The sequence below is a fragment of the Telmatherina bonti genome (genome assembly GCF_933228915.1).
Source record: "Telmatherina bonti genome assembly, chromosome: 6".
In the NCBI taxonomy this organism is placed as follows: domain Eukaryota; kingdom Metazoa; phylum Chordata; class Actinopteri; order Atheriniformes; family Telmatherinidae; genus Telmatherina; species Telmatherina bonti.
This window is the reverse complement of record NC_136624.1, coordinates 9,437,504-9,456,366: the sequence shown is the minus strand read 5'-3', so window position 1 is coordinate 9,456,366 and position 18,863 is coordinate 9,437,504. Positions and strand designations below refer to the sequence as shown.

The window sequence follows — 18,863 nt, the reverse complement described above, 5'->3', positions numbered from 1 at the left end:
ACCTGGTCTGGATCCACTCAGCTTGGTGTGGACATGGACCTGGTCTGGATCCACTCTGCTCGGCGTGGACGTGGACCTGGTCTGGATCCACTCAGCTCAGTGTGGACATGGACCTGGTCTGGATCCACTCAGCTCGGTGTGGACGTGGACCTGGTCTGGATCCACTCAGCTCGGTGTGGACGTGGACCTGGTCTGGATCCACTCAGCTCGGTGTGGACGTGGACCTGGTCTGGATCCACTCAGCTCGGTGTGGACGTGGACCTGGTCTGGATCCACTCAGCTCGGCGTGGACGTGGACCTGGTCTGGATCCACTCAGCTCGGCGTGGAAGTGGACCTGGTCTGGATCCACTCAGCTCGGTGTGGACGTGGACCTGGTCTGGATCCACTCAGCTCGGTGTGGACGTGGACCTGGTCTGGATCCACTCAGCTCGGTGTGGACGTGGACCTGGTCTGGATCCACTCAGCTCGGTGTGGACATGGACCTGGTCTGGATCCACTCAGCTCGGTGTGGACATGGACCTGGTCTGGATCCACTCAGCTCGGTGTGGACATGGACCTGGTCTGGATCCACTCAGCTCGGCGTGGACGTGGACCTGGTCTGGATCCACTCAGCTCGGCGTGGACGTGGACCTGGTCTGGATCCACTCAGCTCGGCGTGGACGTGGACCTGGTCTGGATCCACTCAGCTCGGTGTGGACGTGGACCTGGTCTGGATCCACTCAGCTCGGCGTGGACGTGGACCTGGTCTGGATCCACTCAGCTCGGCGTGGACGTGGACCTGGTCTGGATCCACTCAGTTCGGTGTGGACGTGGACCTGGTCTCACCCCGTCAGACCTTGTAACTGAAGTTGTTTTTCTCGTTGCAGATGTGGTGTTCACCGACGAAGACAAAGAGCAGCTGAGGAAGTTCTCCAATCGTTCCTACCTGCTGGACAAGACGTCGTCCCACCAGGTGTGGCTCGGTCTGGTGGACATCCTGCTGGCCTACGTCTACGAGGTCCGCTCTACTGACGGAGAACACAGCGTGAGTCCGTCCTCACACCCTTTAGACACCTTCCACTGTCTGTGGAGCTTGAAGAGATCCCAGCACATCCCAGTAAATCCAGTAACTTCCAGCACATCCCAGTAAATCCAGTAACTTCCAGCACATCCCAGTAAATCCAGGAACTTCCAGTACATCCCAGTAAATCCAGGAACTTCCAGCACATCCCAGTAAATCCAGTAACTTCCAGCACATCCCAGTAAATCCAGGAACTTCCAGTACGTCCCAGTAAATCCAGGAACTTCCAGCACATCCCAGTAAATCCAGGAACTTCCAGTACATCCCAGTAAATCCAGGAACTTCCAGCACATCCCAGTAAATCCAGGAACTTCCAGTACGTCCCAGTAAATCCAGGAACTTCCAGCACATCCCAGTAAATCCAGGAACTTCCAGTACATCCCAGTAAATCCAGGAACTTCCAGCACATCCCAGTAAATCCAGGAACTTCCAGCACATCCCAGTAAATCCAGGAACTTCCAGTACATCCCAGTAAATCCAGGAACTTCCAGCACATCCCAGTAAATCCAGGAACTTCCAGCACATCCCAGTAAATCCAGGAACTTCCAGCACATCCCAGTAAATCCAGGAACTTCCAGCACATCCCAGTAAATCCAGGAACTTCCAGTACATCCCAGTAAATCCAGGAACTTCCAGCACATCCCAGTAAATCCAGGAACTTCCAGTACATCCCAGTAAATCCAGGAACTTCCAGCACATCCCAGTAAATCCAGGAACTTCCAGTACACCAGTACATCCCAGTAAATCCAGGAACTTCCAGTACACCAGTACATCCCAGTAAATCCAGGAACTTCCAGCACATCCCAGTAAATCCAGGAACTTCCAGTACATCCCAGTAAATCCAGGAACTTCCAGCACATCCCAGTAAATCCAGGAACTTCCAGTACATCCCAGTAAATCCAGGAACTTCCAGCACATCCCAGTAAATCCAGGAACTTCCAGTACATCCCAGTAAATACAGGAACTTCCAGTACATCCCAGTAAATACAGGAACTTCCAGTACATCCCAGCAAATCCCAGCACATCCCAGAATTTCCAGTTCATCCCAGCTTATCCCAGTTCATCCCAGTTTATCCCAGCACATCCCAGCAAATCCAGGAACTTCCAGCACATCCCAGTAAATACAGGAACTTCCAGTACATCCCAGCAAATCCTAAAACTTCCAGTTCATCCCAGCTTATCCCAGAACTTCCAGTTCATCCCAGCACATCCCAGTAATCCCCAGAACTCCCAGCACATCCCAGTAATCCCGAAGCCTCCAGAACTTCCAGTACATCCCAGAGCTCCCACACCTTTTAGGATTTCTGGGAGAGCAAGGGTAAAAATTATGTTTGAAGCAGGTCTCCCATTAAAACCAGTAGAAAAGTTGACTGGTGTTCTATCTGGTTAGATAAAACTGAATGGGTCGCTGTCAGTTTAACATCTGAGCTTCATTTACTTTACATTCACCGTCCTCTTCATCAGGACCCCCGTCCTCTTCATCAGGACCCCCGTCCTCTTCATCAGGACCTTCTAGAGATGGTTGTGGGGGAGAATCCCAGTAGATACTCGGACCAACAACCTTAAACCGCTCTTCCTCATTCCGATGCTCAGTTTGAACGAGTCGTCTTCATCATGTCTACATGACTGCATGCTGTCGTGTGATTGGCTGGTTGCATATAAGAGCGTAAACAGGAAGTACAACGGGAGATGATGAAGAGGAGGGTGATGATGTCTCAACTTCCTCAGCTTTGGTTGTTTTGATGTTTCTGCTGTGATGCCGACTGCTTTTGTCCTGCAGGTGGAGTCTCCGTGGACCATCAGGAAACTCAGCGGGACTTTGTCCTGGTTGGAGGTGAGTCATTTATTCCACGCCGGATGTAGAAAATCAGTTCCAGAGACGCTTTCTGGCTTCGGAGCAATAAAATTTTTACTTTTTATTCAATGTGAACAAGTTTACATAAATGAATGTTTTTCATTATTTACACTTTGTCTCCACGTGGATTTGGACACGTCTTCATAGACATGTTGGTACCTGGATGTAGAGTACAACGTAGCCAATAGAAATCTGACAACAGCTGAACACACCAGTAAAAGTTCTGCTTTTTAGTTTTTAATTTCATAAAATTAGTTCAGTAAAATGTTTCAGTTTATTTTATCTTGATGACATGATTAAAATGTCCCCACTTGGAGACAAATCAGGATGTTTTCGAAATAACATTGAAGCATCGAGCGCGAGGAGACTTATAAGTTCCAGAAATGTGGTGTTACCCATAGACCGTATGAAAGATGGATGAAGCCTCCAGTGGTTAAAAGTGAAGCCTATGCGGAAGTGCATAAAACTGCAGTTCCCCCTTCATCCACTAGGGGCTCCAAAACAGAGCGAATCCCCATAAACTCCCATGTTAAAAAGACCAACTTCACAGCAGAAATAAACATGTTTACAGCCTGGTACAAAATTCATTTTTGGTTTAATAGGTCAGGTTTACCTTCATGACAACTGGGGGGGAGGGAATTTTTTTCTAACTCGCCCGTTTAAAAGTAATTTAATCTCGAAGTTCAACATATTTAGGGGCGTGTCCTTTTGATTGGCAGGTACCCGATCTCCCGCTTCAAGTAAGAAGAACGTAGAACAACCGTGGGTTTTAGCCAGTTAACAACGTGACTTAGCTTTAGCCTGCTTACCTCTGTTAGCTGGTTAGCTCCTGTTATCTCCGGGTTAGCTCAGTTAGCTCTCAGCTACAGAAAACTCGGAGTTCGCTCAATGTCAATCATCCACCATGATGCTCACAGCCCCCCTCTCAGCTCCACCTCTTTGCCCATATTTTGGCAGGGGCAACACGACACGCATGCCCCTGCCAAGATGGTGATGGTAGGAACCGCCCACCAAGCTGTAATTCAGCTCTTCAGAAACCTATGGGTGACGTCACAGAGGCTCCGTCCATCTCTTTATATACAGTCTATGGTGTTTCCTCAAACACACCACAGCTACCAAGCAGCTGGCGGCTAAAAGTGAACCCAAAAACTGTAGCCCCCCCCCCTTATCCGCTAGAGGCTCCAAATGGGGGTCAGGGTTAATTTTATTTATTTATTTATTTGTGTATTTATTATCTGTTTCTATGTAATTTAATCTTAAAAATAAATAAGCCCTGGGTCCTGATTGAATGTTTGCTCCTGCAGACGTTCAGTTCCCTGAAAGAAGTCCTGGTCTCGTTTGGGAGGAGAGTTCTGTGCTTCCCGCTCTACAGACACTTTGCTTTGGTCACCTCAGCGATGCAGGATGCAGCAAAGATTCTGCAATCAGGTGACTTTTCCTTTGTTTTCTACACATTTATAGAGCTGGGAAATTATGTAATAACCATGATGATCAAGATCCCCTGATATTTATCCCACCAGCAAAATTTTTAGTGTTAAAGTTGCACATTTATTTGAGATGGTTTCCATGGTAACAAGAAGTAGATGGAGATGTTTGATGTTGCATCCCATCAGATAATGTGTAATTCTTCTGTAGGTGAAACGGGGTCATACATGCTTCTGGTCATACATGGAAAAAAACCAGCATGTTAAACATCCTGAATCTAGTTTAATTTAAAAATACTGTAAATGATTTTTTTTATCTGATCTGTCAGTGTGAGATTATTGATGAGTTCCTGTCATTTTTAATATGTATCAAGTTTTTATTATAAAAAAAACTTTTCATGTAAAAAGCAGCAAAAAGTGTTTTACAGGATAAAAATTTCTGCAAATTAAAAACACACGAACCTTCACCCCTACTCTACAATCTAACCAGGTAGAACACACCTGGTCATTCATACAGTCACACATACACACCTGCACCTGACTGTCTCTGCTCGGGACCAATCAGATGTCAGGAATCCAGCCGTGTGGTTTTGCCCTGGGTCTGCATGTAGAGGATCCACCTGAGATCCAGGATGCATCAGAACGGCAGCTGTAAACAGGATGAAGAATCATCATCACATCCATGTTTCATATGAAACAGTGATGTTTTCCAGCAGTTTAAGTCACTGTTGTATAAAAACACACAATTATTACAAAATAGTGTTAATTAATCCAGTTAATTCTGCAGTTTCCCTGAGCTGCGTCTGTTTTAAATGTTAAAGTGTAACCCTCTTCTTTCTGCGTTACTCTCCCCACTACCAAGTTCAAAAACTGCAGGGTCGGGTGTGTGAGGTCGGGGAGTGGAGGGTGGGCGGGACCTGGAGGTCGGGGAGCGGAGGGTGGGCGGGACCTGGAGGTCGGGGAGCGGAGGGTGGGCGGGACCTGAACACATATGCAGATACTATTTAATGACAGACAGCAGCTCAGGCAGCGAGCTAGATTCACAGAGCTGAGCGGTCTGCAGACCACCGAAGTGGAAGACTTTCCCCTTCAGATCCCCTGATCCCCTTTCCCCTCTCTGATCCACAATGATGTGGTGAAAGAAGGTGGTCCTGATCTGGATCAGTCTGGATAAGGTGGTCTTGAACCGGATCAGTCTGAATAAGGTGGTCTTGAACCGGATCAGTCTGAATAAGGTGGTCCTGATCTGGATCAGTCTGAATAAGGTGGTCCTGAACCAGATCAGTCTGAATAAGGTGGTCCTGTACCAGATCAGTCTGAAGAAGGTGGTCTTGAACCAGATCAGTCTGGAGATGGGCCCGATCCGGATCAGTCTCAGCTGTTAGCATGATGCGCTAGCCTGCAGGCTCTGGCTCGCTACAGACTGATGCAGCTGTAGAAAGTAGCGCTGCTACGATCTGAGCCGCTGTCTGTCTCCAGGTGAGGATCAGCAGGTAAAGCATAAATTCTGGTCTTATTTTTACACATATCCGTCACATTGCAGCCATGGTTACACCAAAGCTATGGAAAAAAGAAACGCATACATAGAACATCCATATGCGTCAGTGGGCGTGTCTTGTATGCCTCCACTGTCTTTATCATGAAACCTGGCTTAACCTGTGTAGGAGGTGCTGTGAGTCATTTTTGAGCCACAAAATGATCATTTTTAAAGAAATATTTATAAATATTAATTTTAACCACAGTAAAGATAGTTTTCATCAAAATGACATAAATCTGTTTTACAGCTAAAAAAATCTGGGAACTTCCCATTTAATACGTTTAAAAACGTGAATTCACGTGGAGGCAGGATGGCAGCTGGTTGGAGGCAGGATGGCAGCCGGATGGAGACAGGATGGCAGGTGGATGGAGGAAGGATGGCAGCTGGATGGAGGAAGGATGGCAGCTGGTTGGAAGCAGGATGGCAGCTGGATGGAAGCAGGATGGCAGCTGGATGGAAGCAAGATGGCAGCTGAAAAGGAGGAAGGATGGCAGCTGGAAGGAGGAAGGATGGCAGCTGGATGGAGGAAGGATGGCAGCTGGTTGGAGGCTGGATGGCAGCTGGATGGAGGCTGGATGGCAGCTGGATGGAGTCAGCATGGCAGCTGGATGGAGTGAGGATGGCAGCTGGATCGAGGCTGGATGGCAGCTGGATGGAGGCAGGATGGCAGCTGGATGGAGGAAGGATGGCAGGTGGATGGAGGAAGGATGGCAGGTGGATGGAGGAAGGATGGCAGCTGGATGGAGGCTGGATGGCAGCTGGATGGAGGCAGGATGGCAGGTGGATGGAGGCAGGATGGCAGCTGGATGGAGGCAGGATGGCAGGTGGATGGAGGAAGGATGGCAGCTGGATGGAGGCAGGATGGCAGCTGGATGGAGGAAGGATGGCAGCTGGATGGAGGCAGGATGGCAGCTGGATGGAGGAAGGATGGCAGCTGGATGTAGGCAGGATGGCAGGTGGATGGAGGAAGGATGGCAGGTGGATGGAGGCAGGATGGCAGCTGGATGGAGGAAGGATGGCAGCTGGATGGAGGAAGGATGGCAGCTGGATGGAGGCAGGATGGCAGCTGGATGGAGGCAGGATGGCAGGTGGATGGAGGCAGGATGGCAGGTGAATGTAGGCAGGGTGGCAGCTGGATGGAGGCTGGATGGAGGCAGGATGGCAGCTGGATGGAGGCAGGATGGCAGGTGGATGGAGGCTGGATGGCAGCTGGATGTAGGCAGGATGGCAGCTGGATGGAGGCAGGATGGCAGCTGGAAGGAGGAAGGATGGCAGCTGAATGTAGGCAGGATGGCAGCTGGATGGAGGCTGGATGGAGGCAGGATGGCAGCTGGATGGAGGCAGGGGAGCAGCTGGATGGAGGCAGGATGGCAGGTGGATGGAGGCTGGATGGCAGCTGGATGTAGGCAGGATGGCAGCTGGATGGAGGCAGGATGGCAGCTGGATGGAGGCTGGATGGCAGCTGAATGTAGGCAGGATGGCAGCTGGAAGGAGGAAGGATGGCAGCTGGATGGAGGAAGGATGGCAGCTGGTTGGAGGCAGGAAGGATGGCAGCTGGATGGAGGAAGGATGGCAGCTGGTTGGAGGCTGGATGGCAGCTGGTTGGAGGCTGGATGGCAGCTGGATGGAGGCTGGATGGCAGCTGGATGGAGTCAGCATGGCAGCTGAATGGAGGCAGGATGGCAGCTGAATGGAGGCAGGATGGCAGCTGGATGGAGACAGGATGGCAGCTGGATGGAGGAAGGATGGCAGCTGGATGGAGGAAGGATGGCAGCTGGTTGGAGGCTGGATGGAGGCAGGATGGCAGCTGGATGGAGGCAGGATGGCAGGTGGATGGAAGCAGGATGGCAGCTGGATGGAGGCAGGATGGCAGCTGGATGGAGGCAGGATGGCAGGTGGATGGAGGAAGGATGGCAGCTGGATGGAGGCAGTATGGCAGCTGGATGGAGGCAGGATGGCAGCTGGATGGAGGCAGGATGGAGGAAGGATGGCAGCTGGATGGAGGCAGTATGGCAGCTGGATGGAGGCAGGATGGCAGCTGGATGGAGGCAGGATGGCAGGTGGATGGAGGAATGATGGCAGCTGGATGGAGGCAGTATGGCAGCTGGATGGAGGCAGGATGGCAGCTGGATGGAGGCAGGATGGCAGGTGGATGGAGGCAGGATGGCAGCTGAATGTAGGCAGGATGGCAGCTGGAAGGAGGAAGGATGGCAGCTGGAAGGAGGAAGGATGGCAGCTGGATGGAGGAAGGATGGCAGCTGGTTGGAGGCTGGATGGCAGGTGGATGGAGTCAGCATTGCAGCTGGATGGAGTGATGATGGCAGGTGGATCGAGGCTGGATGGCAGCTGAATGGAGGCAGGATGGCAGCTGGATGGAGACAGGATGGCAGCTGGATGGAGGAAGGATGGCAGCTGGATGGAGGAAGGATGGCAGCTGGATGGAGGCTGGATGGAGGCAGGATGGCAGCTGGATGGAGGCAGGATGGCAGCTGGATGGAGGCAGGATGGCAGCTGGATGGAGGCAGGATGGCAGGTGGATGGAGACAGGATGGCAGCTGGATGGAGGCTGGATGGCAGGTGGATGGAGGCTGGATGGCAGGTGGATGGAGGCTGGATGGCAGGTGGATGGAGGCTGGATGGCAGGTGGATGGAGGCAGGATGGCAGGTGGATGGAGGCAGGATGGCAGCTGGATGGAGGAAAGATGGCAGCTGGATGGAGGAAAGATGGCAGCTGGATGGAGGCAGGATGGCAGCTGGATGGAGCCTGTATGGCAGCTGGATGGAGGCTGGATGGCAGCTGGATGGAGGCAGCATGGCAGCTGGATGGAGGCAGGATGGCAGCTGGATGGAGCCTGTATGGCAGCTGGATGGAGGCTGGATGGCAGCTGGATGGAGGAAGGATGGCAGCTGGATGGAGGCAGGATGGCAAGTGGATGGAGGCAGGATGGCAAGTGGATGGAGACAGGATGGCAGGTGGATGGAGGCTGGATGGCAGGTGGATGGAGGCAGGATGGCAGGTGGATGGAGGCAGGATGGCAGCAGGATGGATGCAGGATGGCAGCTGGTTGGAGGCAGGATGGCAGCTGGTTGGAGGCTGGATGGCAGCTGGTTGGAGGCAGGATGGCAGCTGGATGGAGGAAAGATGGCAGCTGGATGGAGGCAGGATGGCAGCTGGATGGAGGCAGGATGGCAGCTGGATGGAGGAAGGATGGCAGCTGGATGGAGGAAGGATGGCAGCTGGATGGAGGAAGGATGGCAACTGGATGGAGGAAGGATTGCAGCTGAATGGAGGCTGGATGGCAGGTGGATGGAGGCTGGATGGCAGCTGGATGGAGGCAGGATGGCAGCTGGATGGAGGCAGGATGGCAAGTGGATGGAGGCAGGATGGCAAGTGGATGGAGGCAGGATGGCAGGTGGATGGAGGCAGGATGGCAGGTGGATGGAGGCTGGATGGCAGGTGGATGGAGGCAGGATGGCAGGTGGATGGAGGCAGGATGGCAGGTGGATGGAGGCAGGATGGCAGCTGGATGGAGGCAGGATGGCAGCTGGTTGGAGGCAGGATGGCAGCTGGTTGGAGGCAGGATGGCAGCTGGATGGAGACAGGATGGCAGCTGGATGGAGGCAGGATGGCAGCTGGATGGAGGCAGGATGGCAGCTGGATGGAGGCAGGATGGCAGCTGGATGGAGGCAGGATGGCAGGTGGATGGAGGCAGGATGGCAGGTGGATGGAGGCAGGATGGCAGGTGGATGGAGGCTGGATGGCAGGTGGATGGAGGCAGGATGGCAGGTGGATGGAGGCAGGATGGCAGCTGGTTGGAGGCAGGATGGCAGCTGGATGGAGGAAAGATGGCAGCTGGATGGAGGAAAGATGGCAGCTGGATGGAGGCAGGATGGCAGCTGGATGGAGGCAAGATGGCAGCTGGATGGAGGCAGGATGGCAGGTGGATGGAGGCAGGATGGCAGGTGGATGGAGGCAGGATGGCAGGTGGATGGAGGCTGGATGGCAGCTGGATGGAGGCAGGATGGCAGCTGGATGGAGGAAGGATGGCAGCTGGATGGAGGAAGGATGGCAGCTGGATGGAGGAAGGATGGCAGCTGGATGGAGGAAGGATGGCAACTGGATGGAGGCAGGATGGCAGGTGGATGGAGGAAGGATGGCAGCTGGATGGAGGCAGTATGGCAGCTGGATGGAGGCAGTATGGCAGCTGGATGGAGGCAGGATGGAGGAAGGATGGCAGCTGGATGGAGGCAGTATGGCAGCTGGATGGAGGCAGTATGGCAGCTGGATGGAGGCAGGATGGCAGCTGGATGGAGGCAGGATGGCAGGTGGATGGAGGAATGATGGCAGCTGGATGGAGGCAGTATGGCAGCTGGATGGAGGCAGGATGGCAGCTGGATGGAGGCAGGATGGCAGGTGGATGGAGGCAGGATGGCAGCTGAATGTAGGCAGGATGGCAGCTGGAAGGAGGAAGGATGGCAGCTGGAAGGAGGAAGGATGGCAGCTGGATGGAGGAAGGATGGCAGCTGGTTGGAGGCTGGATGGCAGGTGGATGGAGTCAGCATTGCAGCTGGATGGAGTGATGATGGCAGGTGGATCGAGGCTGGATGGCAGCTGAATGGAGGCAGGATGGCAGCTGGATGGAGACAGGATGGCAGCTGGATGGAGGAAGGATGGCAGCTGGATGGAGGAAGGATGGCAGCTGGATGGAGGCTGGATGGAGGCAGGATGGCAGCTGGATGGAGGCAGGATGGCAGCTGGATGGAGGCAGGATGGCAGGTGGATGGAGACAGGATGGCAGCTGGATGGAGACAGGATGGCAGGTGGATGGAGACAGGATGGCAGGTGGATGGAGGCTGGATGGCAGGTGGATGGAGGCTGGATGGCAGGTGGATGGAGGCTGGATGGCAGGTGGATGGAGGCAGGATGGCAGGTGGATGGAGGCAGGATGGCAGCTGGATGGAGGAAAGATGGCAGCTGGATGGAGGAAAGATGGCAGCTGGATGGAGGCAGGATGGCAGCTGGATGGAGCCTGTATGGCAGCTGGATGGAGGCTGGATGGCAGCTGGATGGAGGCAGCATGGCAGCTGGATGGAGGCAGGATGGCAGCTGGATGGAGCCTGTATGGCAGCTGGATGGAGGCTGGATGGCAGCTGGATGGAGGAAGGATGGCAGCTGGATGGAGGCAGGATGGCAAGTGGATGGAGGCAGGATGGCAAGTGGATGGAGACAGGATGGCAGGTGGATGGAGGCTGGATGGCAGGTGGATGGAGGCAGGATGGCAGGTGGATGGAGGCAGGATGGCAGCAGGATGGATGCAGGATGGCAGCTGGTTGGAGGCAGGATGGCAGCTGGTTGGAGGCTGGATGGCAGCTGGTTGGAGGCAGGATGGCAGCTGGATGGAGGAAAGATGGCAGCTGGATGGAGGCAGGATGGCAGCTGGATGGAGGCAGGATGGCAGCTGGTTGGAGGCAGGATGGTAGCTGGTTGGAGGCAGGATGGCAGCTGGATGGAGACAGGATGGCAGCTGGTTGGAGGCAGGATGGCAGCTGGATGGAGGCAGGATGGCAGCTGGATGGAGGCAGGATGGCAGGTGGATGGAGGCAGGATGGCAGGTGGATGGAGGCTGGATGGCAGGTGGATGGAGGCTGGATGGCAGGTGGATGGAGGCTGGATGGCAGGTGGATGGAGGCTGGATGGCAGGTGGATGGAGGCAGGATGGCAGCTGGTTGGAGGCAGGATGGCAGCTGGTTGGAGGAAAGATGGCAGCTGGATGGAGGAAAGATGGCAGCTGGATGGAGGCAGGATGGCAGCTGGATGGAGGCAGGATGGCAGGTGGAAGGAGGCAGGATGGCAGGTGGATGGAGACAGGATGGCAGGTGGATGGAGACTGGATGGCAGGTGGATGGAGGCTGGATGGCAGGTGGATGGAGGCTGGATGGCAGGTGGATGGAGGCTGGATGGCAGGTGGATGGAGGCAGGATGGCAGGTGGATGGAGGCAGGATGGCAGCTGGATGGAGGAAAGATGGCAGCTGGATGGAGGAAAGATGGCAGCTGGATGGAGGCAGGATGGCAGGTGGATGGAGCCTGTATGGCAGCTGGATGGAGGCTGGATGGCAGCTGGATGGAGGCAGCATGGCAGCTGGATGGAGGCAGCATGGCAGCTGGATGGAGCCTGTATGGCAGCTGGATGGAGGCTGGATGGCAGCTGGATGGAGGAAGGATGGCAGCTGGATGGAGGCAGGATGGCAAGTGGATGGAGGCAGGATGGCAAGTGGATGGAGACAGGATGGCAGGTGGATGGAGGCTGGATGGCAGGTGGATGGAGGCAGGATGGCAGGTGGATGGAGGCAGGATGGCAGCTGGATGGATGCAGGATGGCAGCTGGTTGGAGGCAGGATGGCAGCTGGTTGGAGGCTGGATGGCAGCTGGTTGGAGGCAGGATGGCAGCTGGATGGAGGAAAGATGGCAGCTGGATGGAGGCAGGATGGCAGCTGGATGGAGGCAGGATGGCAGCTGGTTGGAGGCAGGATGGTAGCTGGTTGGAGGCAGGATGGCAGCTGGATGGAGACAGGATGGCAGCTGGTTGGAGGCAGGATGGCAGCTGGATGGAGGCAGGATGGCAGCTGGATGGAGGCAGGATGGCAGGTGGATGGAGGCAGGATGGCAGGTGGATGGAGGCAGTATGGCAGGTGGATGGAGGCTGGATGGCAGGTGGATGGAGGCTGGATGGCAGGTGGATGGAGGCAGGATGGCAGGTGGATGGAGGCAGGATGGCAGCTGGTTGGAGGCAGGATGGCAGCTGGTTGGAGGAAAGATGGCAGCTGGATGGAGGAAAGATGGCAGCTGGATGGAGGCAGGATGGCAGCTGGATGGAGGAAAGATGGCAGCTGGATGGAGGCAGGATGGCAGCTGGATGGAGGCAGGATGGCAGCTGGATGGAGGCAGGATGGCAGCTGGATGGAGGAAGGATGGCAGCTGGATGGAGGAAGGATGGCAGCTGGATGGAGGAAGGATGGCAACTGGATGGAGGAAGGATTGCAGCTGAATGGAGGCTGGATGGCAGGTGGATGGAGGCTGGATGGCAGCTGGATGGAGGCAGGATGGCAGCTGGATGGAGGCAGGATGGCAAGTGGATGGAGGCAGGATGGCAAGTGGATGGAGGCAGGATGGCAGGTGGATGGAGGCAGGATGGCAGGTGGATGGAGGCTGGATGGCAGGTGGATGGAGGCAGGATGGCAGGTGGATGGAGGCAGGATGGCAGGTGGATGGAGGCAGGATGGCAGCTGGATGGAGGCAGGATGGCAGCTGGTTGGAGGCAGGATGGCAGCTGGTTGGAGGCAGGATGGCAGCTGGATGGAGACAGGATGGCAGCTGGATGGAGGCAGGATGGCAGCTGGATGGAGGCAGGATGGCAGCTGGATGGAGGCAGGATGGCAGCTGGATGGAGGCAGGATGGCAGGTGGATGGAGGCAGGATGGCAGGTGGATGGAGGCAGGATGGCAGGTGGATGGAGGCTGGATGGCAGGTGGATGGAGGCAGGATGGCAGGTGGATGGAGGCAGGATGGCAGCTGGTTGGAGGCAGGATGGCAGCTGGATGGAGGAAAGATGGCAGCTGGATGGAGGAAAGATGGCAGCTGGATGGAGGCAGGATGGCAGCTGGATGGAGGCAAGATGGCAGCTGGATGGAGGCAGGATGGCAGGTGGATGGAGGCAGGATGGCAGGTGGATGGAGGCTGGATGGCAGCTGGATGGAGGCAGGATGGCAGCTGGATGGAGGAAGGATGGCAGCTGGATGGAGGAAGGATGGCAGCTGGATGGAGGAAGGATGGCAGCTGGATGGAGGAAGGATGGCAACTGGATGGAGGCAGGATTGCAGCTGAATGGAGGCTGGATGGCAGGTGGATGGCAGCTGGATGGAGGCTGGATGGCAGCTGGATGGAGGAAGGATGGCAGCTGGATGGAGGCAGGATGGCAAGTGGATGGAGGCAGGATTGCAGGTGGATGGAGGCAGGATGGCAGGTGGATGGAGGCTGGATGGCAGGTGGATGGAGGCAGGATGGCAGGTGGATGGAGGCTGGATGGCAGCTGGATGGAGGCAGGATGGCAGGTGGATGGAGGCAGGATGGCAGGTGGATGGAGGCAGGATGGCAGGTGGATGCTGGAGAAGAAGCAGCCTGACGGATGCAACCAGAGTGGGGAAAGGGCTCCGTGGACTTGCAGCTTGTTGCGACTGAATACTGAAGCAGGGGAGCAGCTGATGGCCTCCAGGCTTCAGGGAATGAACAGGATTAGTACAGAACAGACTGTTGGCTTTGATCCGGTGAATCCAGAATAATCTGGAAATCTGGAGCCCTGCAGTCAGACGAGAGTCAGGAATGTAAACATGAGTCTGGATGCGTGAGCCACTGATGATCACTGCTACGTTCACGGCCTGTTAAGTGTCAGATTAGCATTTTCTCGCCTCATTAAGTAGGAAGATGGTTTGATGCGGAGAAGACTAGTTCGTTCTTGTTTCTTATCCAGCAGAAGTTTGTGTTCATCTCATCTCCGTACAACGTTATCCTGCAGGCTCACTTTCTCCACAACCTGCCTTCTGATGGTTCAAACACCTCAACATCACTGCCAAGATGCTGTTTATTCATGTTTCTCTGTAAACACAATCGTCATGGAGACTTGCAGGGTTTTGTTGAAGGGCCGTTCACCGCACAGTAAGGCTGCAACAATTTGTCAACTGAAAATTAATCGATGCAAAATTTCATTGTTGACGCGTCGTGCTATAAACCTAACTGCTTTGCTAATAACACGCTGCGCCAGGAAACTTCACGCCATTTACCAACCACGGCTTTTCAGACAGTATAAGAACTCTCACAGGAACTGCTGGGGGCAGTATTGTCATTTTGTGCAGCGTCTTTGTTTAAACAACAAAGAACAAACTGACAGCGGCGCAACCTATTTTAAGTCCTCCATTTTTAACTCGCAGTAATAACAAACATTCGTTAGCTAAATAAACCTGTTAGCCCCAGTGCACAAGGTTTATGCTATGTATATGATTTTAATAAAGAAATTTAACTGTCTAGCAAGTAATTTTCCCATTTTTTCTCCGTCCTCATAAAAGCTTGTTTACAATCTATATAGTTCATATTCAGTTTTCTGTTAATGATCTCATTTAAGGAGTATTTAAGCTTACATAGTTCTTTAAGTTTCTCATCAGAAAGGTGTTTTGACAAATTAATTCCTTCACTTTTTCTTAATTTTCTTTTCTAAAATAATAGTCTTAAGTTTTTCTCTTTTCTTTATGGCAGCCTAAGCCAAAGGTTTATCTCATATTTGCTTGGGGGGGCTGACCATAGACTGTATATAGAAAACAGATGGACGCAGCCACCCATAGGTTTCTGAAGAGCTAAATTGAAGCTCGGTGGGCGGTTCTGACTATCGCCATCTTGGCAGGGTCATGTGTGTCATCTTGCCCGGAAAATACAAATATGGGCAAAGAGGTGGAGCTGAGAGGGGGTCTGTGATCGTCATGATGGATGATTGACATCGAGTGAACTCCAAGCTGCCTGTAGCTAAGAGCTAACCGAGCTAACCCGGAGATAACAGGAGCTAACCAGCTAACGGAGGTAAGCGGGCTAAAGCTAAGTCACGTTGTTAACCGGCTAAAAGCCGCGGTTGTTCTACGTTCTTCTTACTTTAAGCGGATGATGGGGTACCTGTCAATCAAAAGGACACGCCCCTAAATATGCTGACTTTCGAGATTAAATTACTTTCAAACGGACGAGTTAGAAAAAAATTCACTCCCTCCACAGTTGTCATGATGGTAAACCTGACCTACTAAGGTAGGTTGCTGCTTGCTTCCAGCACAGTAGATATTTATTCATTGTCACCGATATTGAGTTTAAAAAAGTCTTTACTTCTTCCTTTATTGTCTTTCTAACAGTTGAGTGCAACAGTACTCCCGTGTTTAGTTTCCAGACTTAAAGGTTTACCTCAATTAACAGTTCAACTGGTGCATGATCTGTAAGGAAAATTGGTCACGGTTTTTATTGGCAAAGCACTAATCTGGAAAGAATCTATCCTGGTCTATGTTTGATGGCAGTGAGAGAATAAAGTGAAATAAGTCACATTTGGATTCATCAGTCTCTCGTAAATATTTTTTGCTTCTCTCTCATTGATCATAAGTTCAGGTTTAAATGAACTATCCAATATCGGGTCCATAACTTTTTGAATTCCCCTTGGAAAACAAATTCACCCTCGGTGTCTCCTAATATTTTATTCATCTCGAAGAAAAAGAGGGGATCTCCCTTGTTGGGTGTGTATATGTTGCATAAAACAAAAGAAATTCCCTCTGCTGCTGCTTCAACACACACAACCCTTCCCTCTGCATCTTCATTTTGCTTCAACAAAGAAAAACTTATATCCTTGTGAACCAGAATTCGAACACCATTATGTTTGCTTGACAACAAACTATGGAAGACATGCTACACCTATCACATTTAACTTTCTCTGCCTCCAAACCTTATATATGGGTTTCCTGTATCAGAACAAAATCTGTCTGATTATATTTCTCCTTTTTGTTATGACTACTGCACATATTTACGTTCCAGGAAGGAAACTTAACTGGTTTACCAGACATGGAAATAAGTCTTTGTCTGTTGGCAAACTTTTGAAACAAGGATTTTTGTCATGTTTTGGTTCCTAATAATAAGTTTTGGTTAATAAGTTATCACCATGTACCTGCCTGTTTTTGAACACATAACAAATCTACAACGTAACGGTGCAAACTGAATTTGATGAAACAAAAGGTGTCCGGCTGCGATGACGCAGCTAATGTCCGAGGGCTTAACATATCCTGAAGATTTCATCAAAATCCATCCATAACTTTTTGAGTAATGTTGCTAACAGACAACCAAACAAACAAACAAACTCCGGTGAAAACATAACCTCCACGGCGAGGGTAATTAAAAGACCAAGTAAACAAAGTCCACAGAAATACGTAAACCAAAATATTGGACCCTCATGTGCATCCAGCGGCATGGAAACAAAACAAACGGCACCTCTACTGAGCACACATCCCACAGATCCCATACATACCAGTTTAATGTCGCTATGACCAAGATTCACTCAACCAGAGTCAAAAGAAGGCTGAATTTATGCATCATGTTTGAAAAACATCATCACATATTCTGTCTTACCTTTGCTGTTTTGTCTCCAAAACTTTAATCCACCGACATAAAACCGCATTTAGTAAAGTAACTTCGTTTCCCACGGTGCTTTGGGAGTAGTTAGGCGGACAAAATCATAATTTTCTGCCCGGTAACATCAGTTTGATTGGACGACAACAGGTGTCAGCCATTCTGCAGAACAAACATTTCACTTTGTCGGTGCCAATTGGTCACATTTATGTAAACATGATGACATCAGCGTGATTCTACCGTATCACACAATTAAAAAGAGGGGTCGGTCATACCAATCCGCCAATCATAGCCAAAGTTACTCGCATTACGTACACGCCCACTGCATACGATGATGTGGTAGTCAGTGGTGCGGCGAATCCAGGATCTCTTTTCGCCACCAAAATTTCATAATTTGTTCCTTTGTGACACCCCCAACATACCCCGAAGATTTAATTAAAATCCATCCATCACTTTTTGAGAAATGCTGCAAACGGACAAACGCGGATGAAAACATAACCTCCTTGGCGGAGGTAATAACACCTAAGGTCCGTAGAATTAAGCTGCTCCACGATCGTTCAGTACTAAGAGAAGACTTTTCTTGCCTATTCAGTTAAATACAAAACGCAGTCTTACATTTAATGCAGCTCACCATGCTTCACTCTCAATCCGTAGTTCTCCCCGTCACTTCTCATTAAAGACTTTTTCTGCAGCTACAGCTCATGTTTTGTTTCCCTCCATGCAAAGAGTAGCGTTGCGGGAAAAGCCAGTGTTTATCTACTGCAGCTTGTGTAGTTTGCGCTTCAGCGGTGGAAACGCTTTCCTCTTCTGTGGCAGCTCTTCAGACATACCCGGGAACACAGATAGGCAACAATTTTCCCAAACAAACGCTCACTTCTCCTTGGCTACATGGAATAACTCATTCCTCGCCAATCGCCTCAGGAAACGGATCAGCACCGGCCTTGATGCCTGACCTTCATTCCACATCAGTGCCAGTCGCCTGTCCATCCGCTTGGTCTCAAACTCCCTGCCAGTTTTTAACTCGACTCCATCTCATAAAATATTTCAAAAGTAATCCAGCAACATCCTGTTCGTACCAAAGGTCTATTTTCGACCCACCAGTCTTGCATTATTTTGCCTGTTTTGGTTTTAACAGGCTTCCACACGGTTCTGCCAGGCTTCCATCCTCCTTCCCTTATGTTTGAGGAGCTGTTTCAGTGCGTCTCGGCCTCTCCAAGCCTTTCCTGGTTGGCTGTCACCATATTAGTCAAATCCACCATTGCTGTTTTATGGACAGGACTTAAGTTGCAGCGTTATGCAGAAGTTAAACAACTTTTCCTAACTTTATGATGTGTTTAAAGATGTTCGGGGATCATTAGTAACAGCCTGGTGGTCCTCATGTATGGGGCTTTTTTCGGGTAGACATACAAGTAGAACTTTTAAAGTATTTCAATGTCACCATGTCTTCTAAGCCTTGTCCTGACCATAAATATCCTGCTAAAGCCAATCACAGTAATCAGAGTGAGCTTTAATTGACTTAAATACATGTATTTTTACACTAATAACACAAAATTAGCTTGTGTAAGGCGAGAGTCTTCCTAACTTGCAGCCGTCTTGGATGCTGCAGCAACACAAGTCCTTTTTGTTCAACTTCTCATTATATGTTACTACATTCTGCATGTTTGCATGGGCGACTACATATGTGTGCAGGTTGTACTGGTAACACAGGAGACAATGTAAAGATGTGTCTTTCATCGGACCAGTTTAAAGCATCTGGTTCTGCTTTTCCTGCTTTCTGAAAGTTCTTCTCTA

General features: G+C 51.6%; 1 protein-coding gene across 1 annotated transcript in view; it reads left to right on the top strand.

Moving 5' to 3' along the window:
• Positions 1–18,863, top strand: part of shq1 (SHQ1, H/ACA ribonucleoprotein assembly factor) — a gene marked incomplete at its 3' end in the record, with an annotated part of 41,687 nt that overhangs the window by 8,259 nt on the left and 14,565 nt on the right. The window contains exons 8-10 of the mRNA XM_079242857.1: positions 868–1,025; positions 2,842–2,895; positions 4,221–4,344. Of these exons, the coding sequence (XP_079098983.1) occupies positions 868–1,025; positions 2,842–2,895; positions 4,221–4,344 (336 nt within the window). The remainder of the gene's footprint in view (positions 1–867; positions 1,026–2,841; positions 2,896–4,220; positions 4,345–18,863) is intronic.